The sequence below is a fragment of the Selaginella moellendorffii genome, unplaced genomic scaffold (genome assembly GCF_000143415.4).
Source record: "Selaginella moellendorffii unplaced genomic scaffold, v1.0 SELMOscaffold_25, whole genome shotgun sequence".
Classification (NCBI taxonomy): domain Eukaryota; kingdom Viridiplantae; phylum Streptophyta; class Lycopodiopsida; order Selaginellales; family Selaginellaceae; genus Selaginella; species Selaginella moellendorffii.
The window spans coordinates 822477-850456 of record NW_003314286.1 but is presented as its reverse complement, the minus strand read 5'-3'; the positions used below and the strand labels follow the sequence as shown (position 1 = coordinate 850456).

The window sequence follows — 27980 nt, the reverse complement described above, 5'->3', positions numbered from 1 at the left end:
CGGTAACAGCGTTCAAAAATAGCAGTTGTTTGGAGCAACGGGAGCTAGGGTTAGGGTTTGGGCGATGATTCTTCGTGTTCTTCGTGTTCTTTGTTTGGCCGTGCTGGGGACGCCGGGGGTGTGATCCACGCATTGGGCGAGAGAGCTGCCGCAAAGAGGTTCTTTGTCACTAGTTTAAGCACAGCTTTTTGGTCGCGAAGATGAGGAAGAAGCTCGACACACGCTTCCCTGCGGTAGGATTTTTGTTTTTCTTTGTTTTGATTCCTTGGCTTTGGCCGTTAACTAGGGCTCGTTTGTTTCCTTTTGTTGCTCAGGCAAGGATAAAGAAGATAATGCAAGCAGACGAGGAAGTTGGGAAGATCGCTCTTGCGACTCCTGTGCTGATCTGTAAGTAAAAATTCGAATTTTTTTCTAGAGTTGTTTTACCATCGCCTTGAATCGCAGCAAAGGCTCTGGAGCTTTTCTTACAAGACCTTTGTGACAAGACGTATGAAATAACTCTGGGGAGGGGGGCCAAGACGATGAGTTCTTCTCATTTGTAAGTACTAGATTGCTTTCCTTCTCAGTCTTATCCTTTTTTCTTGCAGGAAGCAATGTGTCCAAACTAATAGCGTATTTGATTTTCTTCGTGAAATAGTTTCCAAGGTTCCAGACATGGGCTCTGACACCGCGGACGAGAGAAATGGTAGCCGCCGAAGGTATAAACTACGTTTCCCCCATTTCTTCTTCGGTGATTTTCTTTTGGCCAGCGGCTCATGCCTCGCTGTGTGTGCTGTAGGAAAATCTCGGACGGAGATGACAATGGCTCGGAAGAAGAGGAAGTCAAGAGACCAAAATCGGTAAGACTTCAGGATCCCAAACTACTTTTTCAACCTTCCAACTGAGTAAAAATTTTGTTTTTTTCGCAGGAGTCCACTACAGCAGGAAGGGGTAGAGGCAGGGGCCGAGGCAGGGGGAGAGGTAGGAACGGAACCTCTGGCGGTAGAGGCGACGTGGTTCCGGAGAGGTTAGAAATACCAGCAGCTCACCACAAATCTGACGACGCGGATGCGGACATGGATAACGATGGTAGCACCGATACTGATAGCAACATAGGGAGCCCCAAGACGACGACGTCGATCACCACAACATCAACTTCGACTAAACAGGGACAGGGACAAGCGCAGGTTGGGAAGTCACAGCCCCGGGACTTTGATCTTAACATGGGGCTGGACGAGAACGGGGACATAGCAGGGTGTAGCGACGTGAAGAAGGAGAAAGAGGCAGTAGCAGCGGGTGTAGAGAAAGAGGAGGCGGCGGCGGCGGAGGAGGAGGAAGAGTGGCCGCAAATACCATCGGACAAGATGAGGTTAGGACTGTTAGATTTGCACACCGAGAGGGGCCACGAGGAAGAAGACGACTACGACTGTGAAGATGACGACGATGGCTGAGAGCAGTGGCGGTGTTTGTAAGAAGTCCAGACTTCTTCAAGGCAAAGCTTTGGAGGTAAAGAAGTAAAAAAACGAGCTTGTACATTAATCCTGACTGAAGGACTTTGACACGGAGAGGGAAGGACGAAAACCAAGGCTCTTTTTGTAAATATTTAGCTGTTTCTAGAGACAAGCTTGAAAAAAAAAATGATAGTTTTTTTCCTCTTAAAAAAAACATGATGTTTTTTCCTCTCTTATTACAGGTGTCGGAAAAAAAAAACATAATGCTTTTTCCTTTCTCTTTTTACAGGAGTCAGAAAAAAAAGGAATATATTTTCTCTTTTTACAGTATATGTGTTGTGTGTGTATCTTCCTTTCTCGACAAAATGAATCTTTTGACGATCTTTTGACGATCTTTTTTCGATCCGGCTATGGTACAAAGTGACGACCCTTCGCGCAAAAAAAGGAGGAAGAAGATGAAAAACACGAAAAAAGAACCGAGCGTGGCTTTCAAGTCGCCAGCAAATCGTCGTCTGATGACCAGATGATGTCCTTCAAGCTCGAGGACAAGCTCTTGTAAAACTACACGAAACAACAAAGAGATTCCTCTGTCAGCTGTCCGAAAACGAAAGGCAACTAAAATTCTTCTCTGCTTACCGTGCGGTACTCGAGTGTGTCGCCCTCTGACTTCCTCAGCTCCACCATGTAGAGTTCCGGGCTCACTTCAAACACCTCCGTGGAGATGGACAAGAAGCTCTTTCCCAGCGAGCTCGACTTTCGTAGCTTCATCTGGCGGCGCAGCCAAAACCGGTCAAGCACAGACCAAACAAAACCATTTTGTATGCCTCGTTTGTACCTTGAAGTTTTGCTTTTGTTGGACATCCAGTCCGAGCGGCTTGGCGGTCTCCTCTATCTTCGAGATGATCTCCTTTGCGGAATGCATCGACGTAAATCTAGTCTCTTGCTTTACAGGTTCCTGCGCAAGAATAAAAATACTCGCGTGAGTTCCTGCTTGTCAAACTCGAGAATGGTTTGGTTTACCTGTTGCTTCTCGAACAGGCCAGAGAGGTCGAGTCCCGATGACATGGAGATAAGCTCGAACGCATTGATCAAGCCTGGCTTTGCCGAGGAGCCGGCGCCGGTGTGCTCCTACAACAAGAAAAATACGATCAGACCGGCTTTCGAGCACAAAAGTGCAGGGAAACGTACCCCTGATTCGTTGAAAATGCTCTCCACGTCCCCTACAACCACATCTTCCTCGTGGTGAAGCTTTGCGGGCTTGTAGTCCTTCTTAAACCATTCGTTTTCCAGAATTTGCGGTATTGTGATGCGCTGTATAACCGAGCACCGAGTCGTGTATGAGGATTGTGTATGCGTAGTGAGAATACAGAGCCTACCTTTTTCGGATTTGGATGTAGCAACTGCGCGAGCAGCTTACGAACACCGGGGCTAAACCACGATGGAACTTTAAACTCGGCCCGAAAGATCTACACCAGATAGTCAGCGGTCGAACAGTAGGGAATTCGTCGCCTACCTTTCTGTACAGGTTCATAATATTTGAATCCTCGAACGGCAAGAACCCGGCCATTAGGACATAAAGAATGACCCCGCATGACCACAAATCCGCTGGAGCACCATCATACCCCTTGTTGCTAATAACTTCTGGTGCAACATAGTTGGGTGTCCCACATGTTGTGTGCAGCAAGCCGTCAGCCTGAGCAAGCAAAAACACGTAAACAAAAGATGCATCTCCAGCTAGCGCAAGTTTTGTCAGCATACCCGAAACTGTTGAGGCAACGCGCTGAGTCCGAAATCGGACACCTTCAAATTGCCATTTGAGTCTAGGAGCAGATTCTCAGGCTGCACAGAAAAACCAAAAGAGCTTCAGTACAAAAACGAGATCTTTTCCATGCACAAGGCACTGACTGACCTTGAGGTCCCGGTGGTAGACGCCGAGACTGTGGCAGTAATCTACGGCATTTATAAGCTGCTGGAAGTACCTCCTGGCATAAGACTCTTTGAGCCTGCCGTGCTTCACCTGAGACACACAAGAGCGCAGATTCAGTGGGAGAGATTAGCGTCGGTCAGCCCGTCGAGTGCTTACAATTTTGCCAAAGAGCTCACCACCTTCAACGAACTCGAGTACGAGGTAGATTTTCGTCTTGCTGGCCAGAACCTGGCATAAATTCAGAGCCACCAAACGAATTAGTCTCTTGCAGAACAGAAAAAACGAAAGAGAGAGAGACAGAGACCATCCACCGACCTCATGAAGCTGTACAATGTTTGGGTGCTTCACCATCTTCATCGTCGAAATTTCTCGTTTGATCTGTGGCACAAGAAAGAAAAAAAATCGCAAGCTCGCTCAGACATGTTCCAGAAAAAGAGAAAAGCAGGAAAAAAAAAGCATACCTGTTCGACCATCCTGTGCTTGAGGATCTTCTCCTTGTCAAGCACCTTGACGGCAACGTGTTCGCCAGTCTCGACGTTCCTCGCAAACCTCACCTTGGCAAATGTGCCTTCTCCCAGCGTCCTCCCCAGCTCGAACTTGCCAATCCGGCTCGGGGAGGCGCTCTTCCTGGGCGGCGATACGTTCTTGAGCCCCATCCTCACTACGGTGGGATCCATCCCTCCCTCCCTTGCTCTTGTCCCTCGACCAGCGATCGATCGCGAGGCAACGCGCAGATTATTCCATCTATCTGTAAACCTTGCGGCTCTCGCGTTTGCGAGCACTCGGCCGCCTCACCCTCGACTTCTTCTTGACGAACTTCACCATGCTGTATCGATCACCTCCAGCTCTACGGCGCCACGACCTCACAAGAAAGGGGGAGAGGAAGAAATATTACGGTGATTCCAAGCCGCGATTGCTCTCGATTGGGATTGTCGGTGACAAATCGAGCTAGCGCAACGGCTGCCAAGAGATCACTTCTAGCCGCGAAATAGACGGCGCTGCCGCCACGAAGAGAGACCCTCGCGTCGATGATCGATATCGACCCTTACCTATCGATCGATGATCCGTGGCGGTTGCTAAGAGCTTCGCACGAAGCTCTTGCCTAGTTCTTGACGGGGAGAAAAGAAAAGATGCGGACACCACAATATACTACACAGGGACACCACAACACGGAGGCCTCCGTTCCACTGACTGACGGCTCCGTCCGTCAGTGCCAGCCCACAAACCCTAGCATCGGGTGCGAATATTCCGTCCGAGCGGCCGCCCCAAAATTTTGCTGTGGTTGATATTTCAGTGGTTCACGTGAAGGAATCATTTGTCGCTGTTAGGGCATATGCGCCGTGTGAGAGAGGGGCAAAGATTCCCATGCCCCAGGGATGGATGGTTGTGAGCGCTCTGGTGGAAATAAACACTATTAAACATTTTGGAGCGATTGATTGGACTGAAAAGCCAGAAGGTGGTACAGTCTTTTTGATTGGATTAGTAGAACATTCTCAAACCTTGTATGCCAGATGAATTGATTTTCCAAGGCTTAGATGCCATGCACACGGACACGTAGGTTTAAAGTGCAAAAGACCATACGATTTGCTTGGCTGGGTGATGGCGCAACAAAGCACTACTAGAAAAAATATATATTTGACAATAAGAAGTGCGATGGTGGGCGGTATGATTTTTTGTTTTGGTTGTAAGCGTCCAAGAGGAGGAGGAGAGATCGTTGCGTACAAATGCATATATTCTTGTATAATGGTGATCAGTCACCGCTCCCAGCCAAACTTAACAAGACATTAATAATATTTTGTGACCGCAAATAATGGCATATCAGAAAGAAATCCATAAAATACGTTTGGAAAAGACCCACTCAAACTCCCCCATTGTTGCATCTTGCATTCCATGCAACAATTGTCTCACCTTGGCATTTTTCAGTGGCGGCCATATAGTTTCGTGAGATATTTGATTTCGAAGAAAGCTGCCGCCTCGTTTGGTTCGTTTTTGGGAAAATCAGGTTTGGCACGATCACTGATGCAGAGGCTCCAGCAGTGATCATACGCAGTGGTCAATCTCTCTACATCATCAAAGTTCCAAGGTGGCTGCCCGAGACAGGGACTCCTGTGTCGGCGCTTAGATCATTTTGTGTATAAAGATATACCATACGTGAGAATATAATACATATACACACGAGCATTGAAAAGCAAGTTTGTCTGAAACTAGGAAACTTCTCATCGATTTGCGATGGAGAAATTGAAAGTCTCAACCTTTGCGGCCATATCCCAACAACACAAAATGTATAGATAAGTAGAAAATTCAAGTAAAAAGTACTAGCATTTTACAGCGCACATTTAGAATCTATGCATATGGGTCCAGGTCCCCACTGTTTGGTTTGCAAAAATGAAAGCTTCCCAGCATCTCAAATCTGCACCATACTTTTCCCACGCATTCGTATAAACACCAAAAACAACGCACAACTTGCAAAGTCACCAGAGAGGAAAGAACAAGTCGAGCTGGGCTCCAGGATATACAAAAAGAAGAAAAAACCAAAAAGAAAAAAGAATACATATACCACTGTACAGATAATATTCCAGAATATTTGGGAATCGGGCATCTTCCGGAATGTGCTATGTGCCCGCCATGCAAGCGTGCCACGCAAATGCGCCGCTAAGTTTTGGTCGTTGCCACCTTGCAGCTTGCAACACATGCCATTTTCCTCATAGGTCAGTCAAGTAACCAGTTAAAAGCAAACACCCGGATCCTTATCTATTGGCCAAATTAAAAATGTTTTTATCGTTGATTTGATGCGTGATTCGCCATTCGTACCGGGTGATGTGGAACCGTATGAGCCGCCACGTAGGGCCGTAGCTTCCAGCGCTCGTGGAGAAAAAGCGCGCTTTCTGTTGCCCTTGTCTTGGGGGACCAACCAGATTCGTACGATTTGTGTTGTCGTACGGCATCTAGTTATAATAATCGAAATATCTATTAAGTACATGAGTGCGTGGCGGCGTTTGAGTTGCCCGGACTATAAAATATGTTATTTTTATAGAAACATAAGATTGCTCAAAGGAAACCATAGCAGATTTCCCATCTAACCTTCAAAACGATCATTACATATATAGTCGTCAAAATTTCCCCGGGCCAGGCAAAACGTAGAAAACCAAATAGAGGTTACCTCCTAGTTCTTCTTGACTGGTTTTTTTTTTCGTTTTTTTGTTCGCTCGTTCTTCTCCTTTAATTCGCATTGGACCGAAGATCACTCATCTCGCTCTGCGGGGTGCCGGGTAAGCTCTGCTGGCCCGCCGAGAGCACCGTCGCCGTCCGCATGGAGGAATGGGTCGCGTTTGGATGCTGCTGCAAGCCTGATTTTGCACGCGCTTGGGCCACGAAGTCCTGTGCTTGCTGCTGCAAACTAAAGGAATGCTGCTGCTGCTCTGGAAGATAATGACCCCGGAGCTCTGGCGGTGGCGGATGATGATACGGTGTCGCCGGCGGCGAGGAGAGCCTGTTGTTGTCTGGATGAGATGGAAGATAAGTGATGGAGGACTGCGGCGACGAGTCGTCCAGAGGCCTCTTTCGAAGATTGGGAAACTTTGCCAGGCTCTCTGCGACGACAAAAAATGTGTAAGATAAGGATGAAAGGAATTAAGGAACTACTGACCGATTGGACCCAGGCCTGCTTTCTTCGAGAAGGTTACTAAATCTTCCATGCTGCTGACCACCTCTGCTATCTGTTAAACACGGAAATATGATCAAGTGTCTGATATGCTCACGGCCTACCTGCAAGCATCTTATGTATCGCTTTGAAAATCCGAGGTCGTTTACAGAGGGCGCGTCTATCTTTACCGCAAGTTGCTTGGCTGCCAAATGGAATCTAAAATGCAAGCAAACGAACGTTTGAGCCGGAAATACGTCAAGAAAAGGCGCCTTGCTTACGCATTGCAATGGTTTTTCAAGTTTTCCACGCTTGCGTCAAAGCTTTCCTTCTCGACCTCGTGAACGAGATTTGACAGTTGATGCACCTGTCCCAGCAGGATAACATGATAAGGAGAGAAAGAAAAGAAAATCTATGCATCGCGATGTAACCTGCTGGAGGAGATTCTTGCGGGGTACCACCTCTTCGTGTGACTTTGTACAAAACTCCCATGAGCATATCTGCGATGAGAAATTTATAACAGGGATAATCAAAGCCAGTCACTTGCCTTAAACATATGGTTGAATGTCACTCGGAGTCGCCCATGTTTGACTATCTGCAGAGCGGATTGCTTGATCAAAATGTATATATAAAACAATCACGAGCGTTACCCTGACTTCCGGGAAAGAGGATTCGTGAACTGCTCTAGCATACTCGAAAACTGCGAATCCTGATGATAAAGCATACCTCCTGAAACAATCTGTTACTCCACTGCACTCATCGCAAAATAAAATTACTCGTCCGGGAGTTCCAAGAAGAACAGCTCCTCAAGCAGTCCACTATCGAACTTGATCTTGAAAAGCCTCGGAAGAACATCCACGCCAGCCTCTGCGTGTATGATAAAGAAAACACAAAAATCGTAAAAACGCTTTACTGCGAAAGGTGAGCAACATACCGAATCCACGACCAGGTTCCACCACGCACAAATTGCACTTCCAATGATCCTGGAAAGAGATCCTCTATTAGTATCACGAAACGAACTGTAAAAGCAACAAAAGTTTTCACCATCGGAAAGAGGCCCTGGGCATGGCGCCCCACAGGACACGAATTATAGCAGGACAAACACCAGCGCTGCGTTGCATTCTCGGCAAAGAACGTTTGAAAGAGATTCCTCCAGAACTGGACAGAGTTGTCCTGCACACATAAAAACGTGGATTGAGCTCGAAGCAAGAGATACAAAACCTAGAAACGAAACGTACGCTGGGCTTCCGCCTTTGCTCTTGAATGCAGAGAGTCAACACTTGAGAGCACTTCGCATACGCAGCCAGTGACAACGGATGCTTGATTCCTTCTGGCTTTAGTCCATAAGCCACTTGCAACCTTGGCTGAGAGTATAACGGGTTTGCTCCTCCTTGTTGTTGATATTGTACTTGAAAGACTGGATGATTGATTGACTGGAAAGGAGGTTGATAGTTGTGTCCTTGCTGGTACAGCGAAAAGGAAGTTATATGTTAGCAAACAAGGAGACCAAATTTTTCTTTTTGTTTCCTACGTAACGTACCAACAGTGACTGCTGCTGGTGGCTTGGATCCACGACCAGATGTTGGATCCCATACTGCCGCAAAAGATTTCCATCAACAAAGTGTCCCGAGGTAGTGAGCTGACGAGCTTTGAGTTGATCGAGCTGGTGATACGCTCCTTGCAAGCTTGGAGCCTGCCTGGAGCTGTACAAGGCGTTGATGATCCTCTGGTTGGCCTCCAGCGCGCTCCCTTGCCTCTGGAGCGCCTGGACCTTCCTCAAGTTCTCGTCACCTATGTAGCCGTGAAGTCCCACCGCTGGCGGCAAGCGGCGATGGTGATCCTCGTCGAAAGAGTCCTGTTTTTCTATCCTGGGCTTCTTGTCCGGGGCGTAGTCGTTACCACCACCACTTCCATCTAAGCTCTCGTGCGATCCCGGCCACAAAGGTCCTCCAGAAAGATTGGAGTTTTGGGCGAGCCACTGCTGCTGCTGGTGCGGCGTATCGGGCACGGCGTTTGTCGTGCCCGACCACTCGTCTGGCAAGGAGTGATAGATGGCGGCGGCGGCGTCGCTGGGATTAAGCGCCGAGCGGAAGGCGTTGGCCTCCCGGAAGGAGAAACTCGGCGCCGAAATCGCCGGGGGATTGGAGTCTACCAGAAAGAAATCTTCGTTCTTGCCGAGCTGGTGCTGGAGCGCGTCCACCGGTGCGTACCTGGCCATTGCTCTGTGGTGCTAGACTTAGCTGGGGGCATCGCGAGGGCGCTCCAGCAGCTCAAAGCCCCGCATTTGCGCCGGCGGGCCACGATTTTGGTTGCGCCGAGGAGAGACGCGATCGATAGATACCTTGCGAGGAAACGAAGCCGATTGCTCTAGAGCGCCATTTCTTCTGCTGCACGACACGGTAAACCCTAGAAGCCCGCGCTACAATGGCACGAGCGCTTTCGAGTGAATATTCGCCTCTTATGGCTACCACTCACGTGCCGCCACGTGGAAGGTCGGTTTTGGGCGTGAATATGCGCCTCATGGATTTGGGGCTTAGGGCAAAAGAAAGTCCCTCTTCTTGAGCGGAGGGTTCTTATGGCGCCTCCTCCTTGTTGTGATTTCTACAAAGGTCAAGAGGTGGAAGTGAGATCTAATCTTAGTGGCTACAGGGGGGCATGGTTTAGATGCAAGGTCTGAGTCTTTCTAGTGTATCTTCTCTTTGATAGATCACATGATTCTCTTCAGATCCAGGATATTGATCTTGTGAAGGATGGGAGGATGAAGGAGGGGAGGCTCAAATATCTTTTGAAGTATCTAGACTATGAGGAGGAGGGTATGCACCTGATTTAAAGTGTGAGAACTGCGGTTTCGTGTGAGTTTTCGCACGGTTTCTTGCGGTTTTCCACATGGTTTCTTCTGGTTTTATGTGTAAATTTGACATATCTTGTTCTCTTTTAGAGGATCATTGGACATTGGAGTACCAGATAATCCCTTTCTTGTCAAGGAAGCCTACAAAGAAGCACCTTCAACACATGATTCGTCCAATGCCACCACCCTTTCTCAGAGAGGATAAGTTTTTCCAATCTAGTTTCAAAGAAGCTATCACAATTTCTAAAGATTGGAAAGTTGGGGATCAAGTTGATTGGTGGACATCAGGTTGTTGGTGGCAATGTACTATTAGAAAGCTTATAGGAAAGGATACTATAGAGGTGAGATTTATAATCTTCATTCTACTACATACTAATATTTATAATTTTTAAGATTGCACTCTTGGAACGTCCATATGGGGAAGGAGGTATATATATAGCTTTGAAGTCTTATTTGAGACCATCTTTGAAATGGTCAAAGGAGAATAGTTGGGAGGTAAAAGTGTTCTATTCTTTTAATTTTATTTTAATATTTTTGGTAAAGGTATTATCTTCTGATGCACAGTATGTAACTTTTGAGCAGGTATATTTTTATATTTTGGTTTTTTAATTTATATTTATTTATATTTAATAGGGGAGAAAGAGGTCTAGAGAAATATATGAAAGGGAGATTTTTGGAGATAAGTCAGTTAAACAAAAAAATTTAAGAGGTATTACAAGGATTATATTTAAGCTTTTATATTTTACATATTTATGTTTTTGTTTCTCCTACCTAATATAGGTGTTATTCCAAAATGGTCAAATTTAAGAGAGGTAGGTATTATAAGTTTTATAAATTTATTATTTAAACATTATTATGCTTGCAGTTAATACAGAAGGCTGTATAATGATATTTGTACCCAATTTTTCATGATAATTAATTTTGTAGTAAGGTGTTAAAATGAATTTTTTTAATCAATTCTATTATTTTAAATATTAGGTGGCAATTGAAGGCTCTATATATTTGAATAGAAAATTTTCACTCATTATTTTAAGTACTAAAACACTTTATACTAGCAAGGATTTACTTTTTTCTATTTCAAGATTTGTTAAAGAAATATGAGGTGACTACTAAAATCATTAATGTATATAGTTTTACTATTAAAAATTATTAGGTGAGATAGCATCATCATAATTTACATTTTTCAAAACTAATTTAATCTTTTTGTAGCCAAGTTTTATTTGATGACTAATTTAAGAAAGAGTAAAGATGCTATTAACTTCTAATTTACACATTTGTTATATTCTCAAGAATTATAAATTCTTGCTGTGAGGGACAAGTGTACGTGCAGTGTAGTGGGATTTTAGTAGTTGTCAGATTGATTTCAATCTAGACCACTCACTCCTATATATAAACTAGGGTTTTTGGGCTAATTGATATGTACATTTTTTGTATTCTTTTTCCATATTCCAAACACTCAAATTGGTGAAGGTAAAGGGCACTTTTTATTATTCCTGAGGAGTGGTTGGATTTTGGATTTTGGTTTAGATTTAGCTTTTACATCATTTAGATTTAGTTTTTTCCATTTCTTTTTTTTTATTCTTTCCTTTCAAGATTTTGGTTTAAATCTAGCTTTTCCATTCCTTTCCTTTTAATTTTCTTCTCATTGCTCTTCTTTTGCTCTTTCCTCTTCATTCATCTTCATGGCAGAGAAGCAATCTTGTCCTTTAACTCTGGAGCAGCAGTTGGTGCAATTGCTTGATGCCATGTGATTGCAATTGAACAATTAAACTCAATTGATGGTGGCACTCACGGCACGTGGTATAGCTCCTCCTGCTCTTGGTGCCAATCCTTGCGTTCGGCTGGAGTTCTTTCGTGGGAATCCTAAGGATGATGTGTACTATTGGTTCAATCACTTTACAATGATTACCACATATCATTCTTGGGATGATACTCGATGTTTGCATGAATTTCCCACGTGTCTCCAAGGGACGGCACTGCAGTGGCATAATGGTTTTAGTGCAGCCACTCATGGGGATTGGAGTGTTCTCCTAAACGTTTTCAAACTTGACGTTTTCAAACATGTTGACAATTGTGATGATGCCTTCCAGCAATTGCATTGTCTTTGTCAAGGGCCATCTAAACCGGTGATGCAATTTGGCATTCATTTTTTAAGCCTCTTGTTTTGTGCAGAACCAAATATATCAGAGCGGATCAAGTTAAGAATGTTGTACCCAACACTTCATCAAGATCTTGTCAGACTTGTGCATGCACTTGCTCCAGCCACCCTTGATAATGCTCTTCACTTGGCACAACATTATGAGATATTGCCTCTTCCACTTCTCACTGCCCATCCTTCCACTCCACTTCCTATGGGCGATGGTTCTGTTTTAATGGAGGTTGATGTTGTTGCTGCTCGAGTCCAAGGACAAGGGCAAGGATGTGGTCGTGGCCGTGACGTTCGCTATTGGGCATGTGATGAAGTTGGTCACACTTATCAGTGTTGTCGATGTTTTCCAAATTGGTGACTTCCATTTCCTGGATGGAGACCTTGGCGTCAACAACATCCTATTAGTGCTGTTGCAGTGGAAGTTCTGGACACCGAGATGCATTCGAGAAACGAGGAGTCACACGAGTAACAAAGGGATCTTACACGAATAAGTCAATGACCCCTCCATCTTTCTTTCGGGAGTATCATTAAGGGGTTCACTCGGCACCAGTTCATCCAATGTTTACTTTCTAAGTTCGTTTTTATAACAAAAAATCTCATATTATTCTCTCCTTGTTGGTTAATACAAGTTTGAGTTTATCTTCTATTGCTCAACCTGTTACCACACATTGCCGTTTACACTTGCATCGTGCAATGGGAGCAATTTTCATTTTTTATGGCAACGGCCATACACATGCATGTGCATGGGATAAGGCAAATCTGGTGGTGCGTATGGGTGATTTTGAGCTTGAGTTGTAATTATTGCGGGTGGTGCTGAGTCAAACTTTTTACCTCATCCTTGGTATAAATTGGTTGCAGCACAATCATGCCAAATGTGACTTTAAAGTTTCTCCCTCCTTGTCTCATACTTCCTTATGTTTCATCCTTCGTCCCCCTACTTTTACCTTTGCTTCCATTATTTTTATCCCCCCACTATTTCCTCTTATATTTCCATTTTATTCTGCTCTTCCCTTTTCCAATCCCTTTGACAATTTTTGTGTTACAGTGGTTGACTGGCTTATGAAAGAGTATTCTAATCTCTTTGACTTTGATCTATAGTCTGGGGCCAAGATTACCACATGTCATCCGATTCCAACTAGGGATGCTTGTTCAATCAAGGTTCTTGTTCATTGTCAATCACCCAAAGAAATCAATATTTCACATGCAAACGTCAAGGAGATGTTGGAGAAAGGTGTTATTCAGAAGTCGCGGAGTCTTTGGCTATGTGAACTTCATCTTGTGATAAAGCCTAATGGGAGTATTCGTTTCTGCATTGACTATCCTCCGTTAAATGAAGTGACAATCCCAAATGTGTACCCTTTTCCTTACACTGCTGATCTCTTGGATCATCAGAGGCAAAGTCATTGGTTCACCAAATTAAATCTTGCTTCTGGGTACTAGCAAGTACTGATGGCCGAAGAAGATATTCCTAAAACTATTTTTCATACACCATTTGGTTTGTACGAGTTTTTGGTGATGTCATTTAGTTTAAACAATGCTCCAGCAACTTTCCAATGAATGATGGACAAAGTTCTTTGCAATATGCTGGAGATGACTACTAACTTCATTGATAATATCTTGATCCACTCGGAGGGGATATGAGAAGAGCACATTTGTGATGTTTGTAAAGTGTTGGATCAGCTACAAAATGTTGGTTTAAAGCTAAAGTGGTCAAAGTGCATGTTTGGGTCTAAAGACTCAACTTATCTTGGGTATTGTATTTCTCGTGAGGGTTTGTAAATTAATCTTGACAAACTTGTGGTTATTCTAAAGTTCCCTACTCTAAAATGTGTAAATGATGTGCAACGCTTCTTGGGCAAAGTGTAGTATCTCGGTTGTTTTGTGGATCATTTTTTTTAACGCACTGCACTATTGCGAGTGTTGCTGAAGTCATCAATGCCATCTTTCATTTGGTCTCTGGATTGTGAGCAAGCATTCATAGATTTCAAAGAGCTATTGACGACTCCTCTAGTTTTGGCATATCCTAACTACACTTCACCTTTTATTTTGCGCATGAATGCTTCTAATATTAGTCTTGGAAATGTGTTGATGCAAGAGAGCCCAAGTGTGCCTGGTCAACGCCATCTTATTACGTATATAAGCCGTACATTACAACTAACAAAGGTGAACTACTCCACGACAAAAAAGGAGTGTTTAGCAGCAGTCTGGGGTTTCGAGAAACTTCATGCATATCTACATGGTTCTCAAACATTACTTGAAGGTGACCATGCTGTCGTTCCTTCATTATTAAAGTGAAAGAACCTGGTTGGTCATACTGCTCGGTGGTCTTTGAAACTTCAAATATATGATTTTGATGTTGTTCATCGCTCAGAGAGTTCTATGGCTAATGTTGATGCCCTTTGTCGAGCTTCTCTTCCTTCTTTACTCTCTTTTTATGTTTTTAATGAGCTTGTTATTTCAGCATCTGTGGATTTTCTCAACGAGGATTTTATGCCGTCGATAGTTGTTGTACTTGACATTCAGTGTCCACAAGGCGTAGAGCAAGATCTATCTTCTCTTGATGAGGTTCGCGAGGCTCAAAATATTAAGCTGTGGATTCAAAGGCTTCGAGATGGGTTTGAGAATCTTGCATCATTTACTGATGACTTGCTTTTCTGGCATTTACATTCTCAATATCACCTTGAATATAGCCTTCTTCATTTTGTAGGGACAGATCCTGATAATCATTTACAACTGGTGGTGCCTTCTATCTTTATTTCACAGTTTCTCCATGCCTACCATAATTCTCCTGTTCTAGGTGGCATATAGAACATCATCATGTAATTAAGAAGCTGCACAAGTCTTTCTATTGGCCGGAGATGCAACATAATATTATTTGGTATGTGCGTAGTTGCATTTAATGCCAAGCTCGTAATACTCCCTCTTGTGCCGCAAAAGGACGGTTGGAATTAATTGCAATTTCCCGTATGTTTGAGTTGGTGGCATTTGATATTATGGAACCTTTTCCACAGTCGATTGCTGGCAATGAGTATGTTATTATTGCTTCTGACTATTTGACTCGTTGGGTGGAAGTTAGTGCTCTTGCTAGTGCCTCTGCAACTGCTGTTGGATACTTCCTCCTCAATCGAATGGTGTTCCAGCATTCTTATCCAAAGCGGATTCTTTCGGATAATGGTCCCGCATTTATGGCTAAGGCATTTTATGTTTTGACGTCTCGATTGGGGATATGCCACACTTTTACGAGTGCTTATTATCCACATCAGATGATCTAGTGGAACAGCTCATTCAGATATTTAAAGGGACGATCATGAAGTATATGAACTTTCAACATTCGGATTGGGATGGTTATTTGGCGTCTCTTTAATATGTATATATCATAGGGTCCAGAGTTCTATTGGTGCTTCACCATATAAATTTTTGTATGGTCATAATCCAATATTACTAACGAAGCTAAGTTTACCTTCATGATTGCCATGAGCTGCTGATGCTAGGTCGTAAGATTAGTATTTGACAAGCATTCTTCCACTTGTCTGAGCAGAGTTTCCTAAATACTTAAGTTGTGTACAAATGGGACAACAATGGTGCTACAACTCCCATCATCGTTCACCTACGGAGTACAAAGTGGATGACTTGGTGTTAGTCCGTTTTCCCATCTTACGGTATATAGTTTATCTAAGGAGTTCCTTGCTCAGTGGAAAGAACCATATCGAGTGTTGCGGCAAGTTGGACCACAAGTTTATAAAGTTCGGCATGACATCCAGTAGGCTAATCCTCTAGAGATTGTGCATGTGCAATGATTGAAATGCTTCATACAAAAGGATCATGAGTAGTTAATACCACTTATAAATCCACCAATGCCTCCTCCTGACGTTCCTCCAAATCCCAACCCATCTACAAGAGAACCCTAATGGTCTTTCATTATTCCAAAAGGAGGGAATGATGTGAGGGCCAAATGTACGGCTACAATACCATATATTGATATTAGCATAATAGGATTTTGGTAGCTGTCAGATTGGTTTTAATCCGGACCCTTCACTGTTGTATATAAGATAGGGTTTTTGAGCTAATTGATATACATATTTTCTATATTCCTTTTCCATATTCCAGGCACTCACATTGCTAACTTTATAATTATATTTATTTAATTTTCTTTATATATACTTTATTATATCTAAAATACTAAAGTTAATCCTATGACAGAGTTATATATGTAAGAAGAGGTTTTGATAAAGTAGGAACATATTAAAATTGTGAGAAACTTGTTTCTTCTTTAACTTTAAATATTAAATAAGGTATGCATGCCAGAAAATAAGCCACATATATTAGCAAAAATAAATAATTAATAAAATCTTGTAGTATAGAGAAAAAAGAAACCCCAAAAACTACTAATATAAAAATAAAAAATAAATTATAATAATAACTTTACTTTTATGGTAATATATTTGTGCTGATATTTTATAAATATTGTGTTTACCTACAATATTAGATTTTTCATTCACACTTGTTTCCACAATATCATCACAAATGTAGATCTTCTCTATTAATCTTATTCTCTATCTTTTATGTTTGAATAATCATTGTTTATATATAATCTTGAGCAATACATAGGACATTAATTATGTTTGCTTTTCTGGATGATGGTACCATAATTTCTCTTCATTGAAATGATTTCTGATTGGTTGTATAATAAGGATGCATTTGAATTTACGTGCTTCTAAATATTATGGTTATGTTATGCTCAATTGAGAAGCATAAGATTTTTATTTCCAGTGGTTATTTCTCTTACCTAACTTTATGTGTCCCTCAATTTTATTCATTCATTCTCAACTTTATACTTTTGTCATAATATATATATATAAGATATCATGGTAAAAGTTTTTCCAAGGGAAATATCATGGCTATAGAGGGGTTAGTGTGATGGCATTTGGGGTGATGACATTTTGCATTATAGTGCAAGTTACTTAAAATGTTAGTAATTTTGCTCTATTATGCAAATTTAAGGTTGTTTTAAAATGTTTTTTTTTTTTTGCATGAAAGGCAACTTTGTTTACCCTTACTTTGAGTTGGTTAAATTGCTCTACCATTTAGCTCAGGTTTCCCACAACCATGGACAGGTTTGGTGTTCTCAACTTTATTCCTTTAAATATTAAGTGTCAATTATAAATAACTATTACGTAAGTGACTTTATTTAACTACTCTAAAATTCGTCATACACTTAAAATAGTTTATCAGTTTAGAATTTGAATTTATAGTCGATCTATAGTTGCTAAAACGACATCAAGCTGTTTGTCATAGCAACATTGTGTTCTAAGCTTGTTGGGGTTCAAGAGAAAGTGTTTTAGAGTTCTCCCATCAATCTTAGTATCATATTAAAGTCCTTACAAAATTAAAATATTAAATAATCTCTACATGCTATAACTATACTTGATTTGGTAAGCTCAAAAACTTTATTAAGCATGTTTTCCATTGAAAATATTAGAGAGAATCAAGTGAGTGATCAATGAAAAGAGAAACCTACATTGCTTATGCGGATTAGATGGACAACAAATCTAAAGCCCAGCACTTCCAGCTCCTTCAGGCCAACGTCGAGCATGTTAGCCTGTGAAAAACACACAGAGGCAAATCAAGAGCAATGAAGAATGCATCATTCTTGAAAAGACTTGGATCGCCTCGCCTGGCGAGCTCACGCGACCAAAACGATGGCTTAACTCAAAATGTGCTAATACGATCAAAATTCCCTGACTTTTAAAAGCTCAAAGTTATAGATTTTCGTGTTGGTTGAGAATTTTCCACAGGCGGCAGAGGAGCATGAGCGTGATTTCCTTCTGTCGTCAACGCTGGTAGCGCCGAGGAGATTTGCGATGGAATGTTCAGAGAGAACCTCCCCTTCCGTGGCTTGCTGCAAAAAAAAGGCCGCTAGCCGCCGGCGGCTTTGCACATAAGCACAGTTTTTACAGCACTCTACCTGAGAGGAAACGCTGTTGCTCGTGAGATTCTTCTCGCGGCAGGCATGTAGCGTTGGCCAACGGCGCAATCTGAAGTGCAGTGCGCGAAATATCAAAACACAAAATAACTTTCAAATAATTTTTCTTGCCTCCTTGAGTTCCATGACATCAAGGTGGTGAACGCGAAGAGTTCCATATAATCATACATAATGTGTACAAAATCATACTATAAAACTATGTAGATGCCGCAGCTCGACATTGCTGGCCGCTCCACTGGATTGATCGACCTGGACATCGAAGATAATTTCAGGTTTGCTGGGAATCTGAAAGTCAGAGGGATGGAGCTGGATGATAGCTTCCTGGTGGACGTCTTCACCAAGGTGGGCGATGCGCGGGAGCTCGCCAAATGCTCGCTGGTGTGCAAGCGATGGTCCAAGTTGCGCTGGGCCGTCTCTCGCCTGTGCTTCGGGTTTGCGGTAAATGGCATGGAGGAGCTGAGAAACGCCGAGGATGCCATCTCCAGCGTCCTTCACCACACCAAGTACAAGGCTCCCAACTGCCTCAAGGAGCTCAGCATCGTGCTCCAGTATTTCCTCGGTGGCGATGACAATGGCAATGGCAATTGGGATGACGATGAGGATGGCGATGGTGGCCATGGCGATGAGGATGGCAATGGTGGCGATGGTGATGGCGAATGGTTATGGCATTGACCAGATGGAAGCTAGCGGTTACTGGCTTGCCTGGGCTGCTAGCTCCCTCACAACACTTTCCCTCAATGCTTTCCCGGAGCTCATATCATGGGGACCGTTTGTCTGGGCCTTGATCGCGTTCTCTACCACGATTCGGAGGCTCGAGATAATTGGGAGGATGCGCACTAGCAACCAGAGCTTGGTGTGGTGCTCTCTCAAGTGCCTAGAAATGTGCGAGCTTTGCTCGCCCGTCTCTCATGTGCTTCTCCAGATGCTTCTAGCATCATGCCCGAGACTGGAAGGTGTGAATGCTGTAGTTGACGGCGCCCAATCTCTTACAGTCTTGAATGGAAGTCTCGTCGGGTCTCTCATGTTGTGTGGGGAATTGGGCGAGCTCACGGTCGACGCCCCGAAGCTGGATATTCTACTGGTGGGACTGCGTAGGACTAGCATCTGGTTGCGCTCCCAGGATTTGAGGATGGCCGTGTTATACAACTCTTGTAGGCCATGTGAGACGCTGCGTAGCTTGACGCTAATGGGATCCTGGGCGATGGATACCATCGTCCAGCTCTCTAGTCTCGACGCTTTCGCTCCATTTCTACACGGTGACCATGGACGATATGTTATCTTGGTTTGGATACATCTCGACTGTTATTCTTTTATTCGCCTTTCTTCTTTGTACCAATCGTGTAATTGTAGTCGTTTGTGCCTGACGGTGTCTCCAAGTGCAATGGTCTTACGGTTCATCTCTTCGTGTGGGGCACTAGTACACCGCCCAACGAGATGGTTCTCAGGGATTTACTTGAATTTCATCAAGTCAAAGAGTTTGTGATTCACTGCACCGTGGTGGCGCAGCTGACACTCACACCAGGCTTGCGGGTGTTGTTCGACGTCTTTCCTGGTCGCGTTTCTTTATCTTCCTTTCCTGATCGACTGCTATCGTTCTGATCTTTGATCTTTTTTCTTGTAGGAAAACTGCTTATGCCTTCACCATAGTGACCGCCGAACTTCCAAACGTTTCATACGTACATGTTACGAATGACAAATTATCATCCGAATGCGAAATTTGGTTTCAGACCAACCGAACGTGAAAAACCCTAAAGAAAGTGGAAAGAAATCTTTAAAACTTGAACAAAGAAATCCACTCCAAACCAAACACAAAACAAAAGAAACAAACCAAATCATAGCTGAGCTTTGTCATTCCTCTTCCTCTATGGAGTCTAAGAACTCCTCAAATTCCTCCATGTGCTCCTGTATGTCAAGCAGTCTTTGCCATTGAGCTTCCAAGTTGATGTCATCAATATCAACTTCCATAAGCTGCATGCCTCGGTCTTCTATAGTTCTCATCAGCCTCAAGCTGGTGTAGTAGTAGATAAGCTTTTCCATGTTCTCAGGCTTGAGACGCATCCTTCTCTTTGACTGAACCATGTCATACACACTCCAGTTTCTCTTTGCAGCAAAGATTGACACAAGGTAACTTTAGCCTTTTCAAGCTACCACCGAGTCCTTTGTTGCAGTAATGGCAGATCCATTGTTTGCTTCCTTTGCCAATTGCATATGCTTCACCTTCAATGGCATGAAGCTCCCACAAAGGTTCTTTCCTCTTGCCTCCTCTACGTGGAGGCATAATGGATAATAAACCTAGCTTAATGGTAAACTTAATTTAAATTCATGGAAAGATTTAGAATCTTTAAAAGAGTTCGTCTTGAACGTTGCCAGGTTTTGTGCGCTCCGTTCCATTTCTTCTTGTCAGGAACCATTTTGTTTCTCTTTGCAGGTGTCTCGCTGAAGCTAAGATTTGCTGTTCACTAGCAAACTATGATATACTAGCATTGTAGAACGTTCAGCTCCTTCACGTAAGTTTCATTTCCTGAAACGGAAACAGTGAGACACTTTTGGTCGATAGATGGATGATACACACGGTTTCCAAAGCTTTATCTTTTCCACCCTCTACACAGATTGAACACAATCTTTTATTCCTTGCTCTTCGTGCATATATGACTGCTCATCTGCTTTTCATGAACCGGACTCTATTACAAATGCTGTGTGAAGATAATTGCAAGGACTCAAACCCGGACGTGTGTTACGAACACAACATTACGAACGCGTTACTAACGGCAAATTTTCACCCAAAAGCGTTAATTGGTAACTATGGCCTTCACCATTGCTAAAATATTAAAGTTGCCCAAATCCAACAACAGATGATTAAAACTTGCCTGTTCATAGTAAGAATTAAAGCAAAAATGCGGCAATGGACGGCATCTTCCGAGCTAGCCAAAGTGGAGCGACGTTCCGATCCACAGCTTAGCCAGTGATTGAGAAGCAAGATTGCTGCTCCACAAATCAAGCTATGTCAAAGAGGTGTGGTTTTTGCTGGTATTCTTCTCTCCTTTCATCTAGGAACCAGTGCAAGAGAAAAATTCATTTGACCGCTTCGCAGATACAACGGTTTATACCACTTTCGTTTCTCAAGTAATTCATGTTTGGCTTTGACTGCCCGAGTTCTTGACAGCGTTTGAAGACATTCGCCGGCAGCCAGCGGAGGCAGTCAAGTGACAACTGAAAGGTTATAGCAGCTTTTTTTTATTCAGAGACAAGGCAGCTGGGAAGCATCACGCCAGAAGCCTCAAATTCCTGCCTCTGGTAATAGGTAGCATCGCTTATTACACGGGGCTGACTTTATGGTTTCTTGGAGGAATGGAAAATTTTGTATGCATGCCTTTTCATAATCTGCTCGTAGTGAAGATCATCCTCACGTTGCATTATTTCGTGTCTACGGATCGAATGCTGTCTCGTATACTGAGACGATAAGCTTGTGGGATCAGACATTTAAATCCTGATGCTAAAGCTTACAGCCTTACGGTCCTCTTTTAGATGGCCTTCTGGAAGGCTCATCCGAGCTACAAGAATCGCAGAAGCGCAGGACCTATGTCGCACGTCTGGACAGGTGAGGCACAAACCATTTACTCATTCAAGACATAGCTACGTTTCATTCTCAGGCATAGTCTGGGTGGCTACTTCATTGGGTTCTCATCTACACTGGTAAATGCATTCAACGAGCAAGCTTTAGAAGCATAGAACAAGCTCGCTGTCCATATCTCAGAAGCACCAAAGCAAGCACAGTAACCTCCTTCGGCATCAAAGTTCTCCATCATGTTCTTGGCATAGGCATTCAGAATCCACAGGCACTCACTCACGGTTTCTCCTCTCAAGGAAGCAAAGCATGGCCGAACACTCATCTCGTATGGAAGCAGTGGCAGTGGACTTCGTCGTTCGTCCACAAGAAACTGAGGAAACGACACTTGGAGTAATTTCTCCAAAGGCAAATTAAGGAAGGTTTACAAAATCAAGTGCTCTAGCAACATACTGAAAATGTATTTCATTGAGATATGCAGAGCTTCAAATGCACAATGATCACACTTCTTGCAAACGGTCTAGATGTAAACTATAGATTCGAAATTTTAGGACATTATATTTTTTGGAATGTCACTAAATGTCACTAAATGCCACTTAGTAGGGTTTTGTGAGAAAAATACTGTGATTGCTTATGGGTTAGTTTTCCTTCTAAGGATGTCAATCCAATAAAAGGTAAAAATTGAATTTCTTGTCAATTTACTTCTTTTTGGTATGGTTAGGATTGTTTAGTTCAATGCATATTGTGAGGAACTCAAAAACCTCACACAAACAACTATGGAATTGTGATGAACACAAAAACCCCACACAAACAACTATGGAAGTGTAGTTTGTGCTTGATTGATTGTGTCATGGAAAAATCTTAATTGTTACATTGTAAAAGGAGGCATTTTTTGCCAGATCTTTTACTTATGTAGGTTTGTTGTCTTTGTAAATATTTTTCTTGTCAACAAGTTTTATTTACAGCTTGACAATCAAATTGTGAGAATGAAAATAATATTTCCACTAAGCAAGACCAAAGTGCCAATACTGACAATGTAAAGAAGATAAAGGTTTCAAAATTTAGATTATTTATTTTCCTTTTTTCTTTCTAGATTGGAAAGAGGTGATTTTGGAAAGACTCTGTATAGTAGAAATGGCTGACAAAAAATATAACTTAATGTTCTTTATTTTAGCTTAATATCACTGTATGAACTAAATATTATGTTATGTTTTAATATAATGTCAACAGGTTGAAATCCTTCGTTTTAGCTTTTGCACTATGACTACTCAAGATGGGGAGGATTTATTTCAAAACTAGATGCAAGATGACGCAATGAATATTTGTATCAAGCTTATCAATTGTATTCTCCATTGCACTCATTTATTGTCAAGGGCTGTTAGGGGCATATTCAAAACTTTAATATTAAAAACTTTATAAAGGAAGTGTAAAATATGGATCAAATTCACAACCTTCCATGTTAGATTATTAGGGTTTTTTAATTATTAAGTTTATTATCTTTTTTCATTATTTCAAATTGCTTTAATTGGTTTTATAACAACCATTGTGAATATGGAAAGGGAATACAGAAATGTGTATATCAATTAGCCCAAAAACCCTAGCTTATATACAGAAGCGAGTGGTCCGGATTGAAACCAATCCGACGGCTACTAAAATCCCACTACGCTAATATTAGTATACAGCATCGTAGCCGTACACTTGGCCCTCACATCATCCCCTCCTCTCGGAATAATGGAAGGCCGTCAGGTTTCTCTTGTAGACGGGCCGGGATCTGGAGGAACGTCAGGAGGAGGCATCAGCAGATCTGTAGATGGTATTAACTGCTCCTGATCCTTTTGTATGAAGCATTTCAATCGCTGCACATGCACAATCTCTGGAGGATCGGCCTGTTGGACGTCATGCCAAACCTCATAAACTTGCGGTCTAACTTGCCGCAACACCCGATACGGTCCTTTCCACTGCACAAGGAGCCCCTTAGATAAACCACATACCGTAAGATGGGGAAAACGGACTAACACCAAATCATCCACTTTGCACTTTGCAGGTGAACGATGATGGGAGTTGTAGCGCCGTTGTTGTCCCACTTGTATGCGGCCTAAGTGTTCATCAGACACTGCTCGAATAAGTGGAAGAATGCTCATCAAATATTGATCCCATGACCTAGCATCCGCAGCTCGTGGCAATCGCGAAGGTAAACCCAGCTCTGTTGGTAATATTGGATCATGACCATATAGAAGTTTATATGGTGAAGCATCAACAGAACTCTACACCCTTGTGACATAGGCATACCGAAGAGACAGCAAATAACCATCCCAATCCGAATGCTGAAAGTTCACATACTTTGTAATCATCCCTTTGAATGTCCAAACGAGCCGTTCCACCTGACCATCTAATTGTGGATGATAAGCACTTGTGAAAGTGTGGCGTATCCCCAACCAAGACGTCAAAACATGAAATGCCTCAGCCATAAATGCAGGACCATTATCCGAAAGAATCCGTTCTGGACAAGAATGCTGGAACACTACTCGATTGAGGAGGAAGTATCCAACAGCAGTTGCAGAGGCACTAGCAAGAGCACTAACTTCCACCCAATGAGTCAAGTAGTCAAAAACAATAATAACATACTTATTGCTAGCAGTCGACCGTGGAAAAGGTCCAATAAGATCAAACGCCACCAACTCAAACGGACGGGAAACTGCAATTGATTTCAACCGTCCTTCCGCAGCACAAGGGGGAGTATTACGAGCTTGGCACCAAACGTAGCTACGCACATACCGGATAACATCACGTCACATCTCCGGCCAATAGAAAGACCTGCGCAGCTTCTCGGTCACACGACGATGTCCTATATGCCCACCTAGAATAGGAGAATCATGGTAGGTATAGATGAAGTTTCTTGAAACCCCAAACTGCCGCTAAACACTCCTTCTCTGTCGTGGAGTAGTTCACCTCTGCTAGTTGTAACGTATGACTTATATATGCAATGGGATAGCGTTGACTAGGCACACTTGGGCTTTCTTGCATTAATACACCTCCAAGACCAATATCAGAAGCATCTACGCGCAAAATAAAAAGTCGAGTGTAGTCAGGATATACCAAAACCGGAGGAGTCGTCAATAGCTCTTTGAGATTCACAAACGCCCGCTCACAATTTAAAGACCAGATGAAAGATGACGTTGATGACTTCAGCAATGCTCGCAACGGTGCAGTGCGATCAGAAAGATGATCCACAAAACAATCGAGATACTGCACCTTGCCCAGGAAGTGCTGCACATCATTCACACACTTCGGAGTAGGGAACTTTAGAACGGCTAGAAGTTTGTCAGGATCAACTTGCAAACCCTTACGAGAAATACGGTACCCAAGATAAGTTATGTCCTTGGACCCAAACACGCACTTCGACCGCTTCAGCTTTAAACCAACATCCCGTAGCTGATCCAACACTTTACACACATCACGAATATGCTCCTCCCACGTCCCCTCCGAGTGAATCAAGACATCATCAATGAAGTTAGCAGTGACCTCTGGCATATCACAAAGAACCTTGTCCATCATCCGCTGAAAAGTTGCTGGAGCATTGTTCAAACCAAACGGCATCACCAAGAACTCATACAAATCAAACGGTGTACAAAAAACAGTTTTAGGAATATCTTCTTCAGCCATCGGTACTTGCCAATACCCAGAAGCAAGATCTAGCTTGGTGAACCAATGACTTCGCCCCAGACGATCCAAGAGATCAGCAGTGTGAGGAAGAGGGTACACATCCGGGATTGTCACTTCATTTAATGGACGATAGTCAATGCAGAAATGAATACTTCCATCAGGCTTCATCACAAGATGAGGTTCACATGCCCAAGGACTCCGTGACTTCTGAATAACACCCCTTCTCCAACATCTCCTTGACGTTTACACGTAAAATCTTAATCTCCTTGGGTGACCGATGACGAATAGGCACCTTGATTGGATGAGCATCCCTGGTTGGAATCAGATGACGTGTGGCAATCTTGGCCCAGACGATAGGTCAAATTCAAAGAGATCAGAATATTCCTTCATGAGCCGGTCAACAGCTGCAACACAAAGATTATCAGAGGGATCGGAAAAGGGAAGAGTAGAACAAAATGGAAACATAGGAGGAAATAATGGGGGAACAAAAGTAATGGAAGCAAAGGTAGAGGTAGAGGGACGAAGAGGTACGGAAGTGAGAGGAATGGATAAAACATAAGGAAGTATGAGACAAAGGAGAGAAGCCTCAAAGTCACACTTGGCATGATTATGCTGCAACCAATCCATACCAAGAATGAGGTCAAAAGCTTAACTCGGCACCACTCGTAATGACTGCAACTCAAGCTCGAGATCGCCCACATGCACAACTAGGTCCACCTCATTTCGTGCACGTGCATGTGTACGGTTGTTGCCATAAAGAATGAAACTGAATCCACCGTATGATGCAAATGTAGATGAAAACATGTGGCAACAAGTCGAGCAATAGAAGATAAACTCGAACCTGTATCAACCAACACGGAGAGAATAATAGGAGACCTCTTGTTATAAAAACGAGCTTGGAAAGTAAACATTGGATGAACCGGTGCCGAGTGAACCCCTTGATGATACTCCCGAAAGAAAGATGGAGGGGTCACTAACTTATTCGCGCAAGGTCCCTTCGTTACTCGCGCGACTCCTTGTTTCCCGAATGCACCTCAGTGTCCAAACCTTCTACCGTAGCAGCACCAATAGGACTTTGCTGACGCCAAAGTCTCCACCCAGGAAATGGAGGTTGCCAATCCGGAAAGCACCGACAACGCCGATAAATATGACCAACTTCATCACACGCCCAGCAACGAACATCACGGCCACGACCACGTCCTCGCCCTTGTCCTTGGACACGAGTAGCAACAGCACCTATTTTATTCATGCTTTGTTCTAGCAAAAAAGAAGACTCTAGAGATCCAAGCTAGAAATCAATTGTAATTAAAAAAACATTTGAAGTTGTTTCAAAGAGATGGGAATAGTGCATCTTGGTACAATAATTATTGATAAAGCTCAATAGGAGTATAATTTAATCAAAGATGTCATTGCAAATGATATAACTTGCTTTAACATTAGAGGAAGGCAAGTAGTTGGTCATATTCTTCTTTGCCAGATTGTCATAAATATGATTGTGGGTATTGAAAATTATTTATTGGCTAGTCCTTTTGGATATTCTTTCTTTATTGTGTGAGACACAAAATCCCTAGGCCCCAAAGTGGAGCCGGAAGGGCGCCATGTGGTAGTGGCCGAAGCGAGAGCCAAACAAGCGTAACACGTTTGGACCAAAAGCTCCGACTTGAAAAGTCAAGAGCGGAGTGGAACTCCCAACGAAGTGCTCGAGGAATGAGCACGAAGCGAGGAGATAAATGAGGCTCCAAAAAGGGACCTTAAAGGACCAACACATGACACGTGGAAGAGTCCGAAGTGGAGTCCGAGAAGGACCCCGAGATGGAGTCCAAGGTGGAGTCCGAGGTGGAGTCCGAGATGGACCCGAGATGGAGTCTGAGATGGATCTGAGGTGGAGTCCGAGATGGAGTCTGAGATGGAGTCCGAGATGGAGTTTGAGATGGACCCGAGGTGGAGTTCGAGATGGACCCGAGGTGGAGTCCGAGATGGACCCGAGATGGAGTCCGAGATGGACCCGAGATGGAGTCCGAGATGGACCCGAGATGGAGTCTGAGATGGACCCGAGGTGGAGTACGAGATGGACCCAAGGTGGAGTCCGAGATGGAGTTCGAGATGGACCCGAGATGGAGTCCAAGATGGAGTCTGAGATGGACCCGAGATGGAGTCCGAGATGGAGTCCGAGATGGACCTGAGATGGAGTCCGAGATGGAGTCCGAGGTCGAGACCGAGACCGGGACCGAGACCGAGACCGGGACCGGGACCGGGACCAAGACCGAGACCGAGACCGAGATCGGGACCAAGGCCGAGGCCGAGGCCGAGTCCGAGTCCGAGTCCGAGTCCGAGTCCGAGTCCGATGTGAGACACAAAATCCCTAGGCCCCAAAGTGGAAATGGAGGGGCGCCACGTGGTAGTGGCCGAAGCGAAAGCCAAACGAGCGTAACACGTTTGGACTAAAAGCTCCACCTTGAAAGGTCAAGGGCGGGAGTGGAACTCCCAATGAAGTGCTCGAGGAACAAGCACAAAGAGAGCAATAAGCGAGGCTCCAAAAAGGGACCCAAAAGGACCAACACATGACACATGGAAGTGTCTGAGATGGACCTGAGTTGGAGTCCGAAGTGGAGTCCAAGATGGACCCGAGATGGACCCGAGATGGGACCCGAGATGGACCCGAGATGGAGTCCGAGATGGAGTCCGAGAAGGACCCGAGATGGAGTCCGAGGTGGAGTCCGAGATGGAGTCTGAGATGGACCCGAGATGGAGTCCAAGCTGGAGTCCGAGATGGAC

At 43.6% G+C, this 27980-nt stretch overlaps 4 protein-coding genes across 7 annotated transcripts; 2 read left to right on the top strand and 2 right to left on the bottom strand.

Annotated features, from left to right (window-relative positions):
* The first annotated feature begins 36 nt into the window (after window positions 1-36).
* Window positions 37-1658, top strand: LOC9636702 (dr1-associated corepressor). 2 transcript variants are annotated; one of them, XM_002974723.2, is made up of 6 exons: window positions 37-233; window positions 315-387; window positions 445-538; window positions 588-698; window positions 779-839; window positions 909-1658. In XM_002974723.2, the coding sequence occupies exons 1-6, from the start codon at window positions 201-203 to the stop codon at window positions 1428-1430; spliced, it is 894 nt and encodes a 297-aa protein (XP_002974769.1). In that variant the 5' UTR covers window positions 37-200; the 3' UTR covers window positions 1431-1658. The 2 variants fall into 2 exon arrangements, with proteins under 2 accessions (XP_002974769.1, XP_024535207.1); XM_024679439.1 differs by having other exon boundaries at window positions 287-387.
* A 64-nt stretch (window positions 1659-1722) lies between these two features.
* Window positions 1723-4502, bottom strand: LOC9636701 (CBL-interacting protein kinase 32). The gene is made up of 12 exons (XM_002974527.2): window positions 3819-4502; window positions 3673-3735; window positions 3514-3585; window positions 3340-3447; window positions 3189-3269; window positions 2944-3123; window positions 2807-2896; window positions 2619-2741; window positions 2451-2558; window positions 2266-2385; window positions 2067-2198; window positions 1723-1991 (listed from the first exon to the last, which is right to left on the bottom strand). Exons 1-12 carry the CDS (start codon window positions 4032-4034, stop codon window positions 1920-1922), a joined length of 1365 nt encoding a protein of 454 aa, XP_002974573.2. The 5' UTR covers window positions 4035-4502; the 3' UTR covers window positions 1723-1919.
* Window positions 4503-6358: 1856 nt separating this feature from the next.
* On the bottom strand, window positions 6359-9408 carry LOC9637230 (transcriptional corepressor SEUSS). Its single transcript, XM_024679695.1, has 12 exons — window positions 8538-9408; window positions 8236-8460; window positions 8042-8170; window positions 7932-7980; window positions 7774-7864; window positions 7648-7726; window positions 7545-7592; window positions 7429-7497; window positions 7279-7364; window positions 7123-7216; window positions 7004-7073; window positions 6359-6947 (listed from the first exon to the last, which is right to left on the bottom strand). Exons 1-12 carry the CDS (start codon window positions 9213-9215, stop codon window positions 6577-6579), a joined length of 1989 nt encoding a protein of 662 aa, XP_024535463.1. The 5' UTR covers window positions 9216-9408; the 3' UTR covers window positions 6359-6576.
* Window positions 9409-9540: 132 nt separating this feature from the next.
* LOC9637229 lies at window positions 9541-10785 on the top strand. Of its 3 annotated transcripts, none has more exons than XM_024679629.1 (8): window positions 9541-9668; window positions 9723-9810; window positions 9936-10186; window positions 10239-10340; window positions 10410-10427; window positions 10479-10554; window positions 10626-10657; window positions 10711-10785. In XM_024679629.1, exons 1-8 carry the CDS (start codon window positions 9573-9575, stop codon window positions 10729-10731), a joined length of 684 nt encoding a protein of 227 aa, XP_024535397.1. In that variant the 5' UTR covers window positions 9541-9572; the 3' UTR covers window positions 10732-10785. The 3 variants fall into 3 exon arrangements, with proteins under 3 accessions (XP_024535397.1, XP_024535396.1, XP_024535398.1); XM_024679628.1 differs by having other exon boundaries at window positions 10389-10427; XM_024679630.1 differs by lacking the exon at window positions 10410-10427.
* The last annotated feature ends 17195 nt before the right edge of the window (window positions 10786-27980 follow it).

Bases quoted from the DNA above. Each gene is read 5' to 3' on its own strand.
- LOC9636702 (XM_002974723.2), top strand. From the start codon at position 201: ATGAGGAAGAAGCTCGACACACGCTTCCCTGCG. The intron at 388-444 runs GTAAGTAAAAAT...CTTGAATCGCAG, and splicing joins TGCGACTCCTGTGCTGATCT to CAAAGGCTCTGGAGCTTTTC. The intron at 539-587 runs GTAAGTACTAGA...TTTTTCTTGCAG, and splicing joins ACGATGAGTTCTTCTCATTT to GAAGCAATGTGTCCAAACTA.
- LOC9636701 (XM_002974527.2), bottom strand. From the start codon at position 4,034: ATGGATCCCACCGTAGTGAGGATGGGGCTCAAGAACGTATCGCCGCCC. The intron at 3,270-3,339 runs GTCAGTCAGTGC...TTTTCTGTGCAG, and splicing joins TCTACCACCGGGACCTCAAG to CCTGAGAATCTGCTCCTAGA. The intron at 1,992-2,066 runs GTAAGCAGAGAA...TGTTTCGTGTAG, and splicing joins ACACACTCGAGTACCGCACG to TTTTACAAGAGCTTGTCCTC.
- LOC9637230 (XM_024679695.1), bottom strand. From the start codon at position 9,215: ATGGCCAGGTACGCACCGGTGGACGCGCTCCAGCACCAGCTCGGCAAG. The intron at 7,865-7,931 runs GTATGTTGCTCA...TCATACACGCAG, and splicing joins GGAACCTGGTCGTGGATTCG to AGGCTGGCGTGGATGTTCTT. The intron at 7,365-7,428 runs GTTACATCGCGA...CTGCTGGGACAG, and splicing joins GCAAGAATCTCCTCCAGCAG to GTGCATCAACTGTCAAATCT.
- LOC9637229 (XM_024679628.1), top strand. From the start codon at position 9,573: ATGGCGCCTCCTCCTTGTTGTGATTTCTACAAAGGTCAAGAGGTGGAA. The intron at 10,341-10,388 runs GTAAAAGTGTTC...TTTTTGGTAAAG, and splicing joins CAAAGGAGAATAGTTGGGAG to GTATTATCTTCTGATGCACA. The intron at 10,658-10,710 runs GTAGGTATTATA...TTATGCTTGCAG, and splicing joins AATGGTCAAATTTAAGAGAG to TTAATACAGAAGGCTGTATA.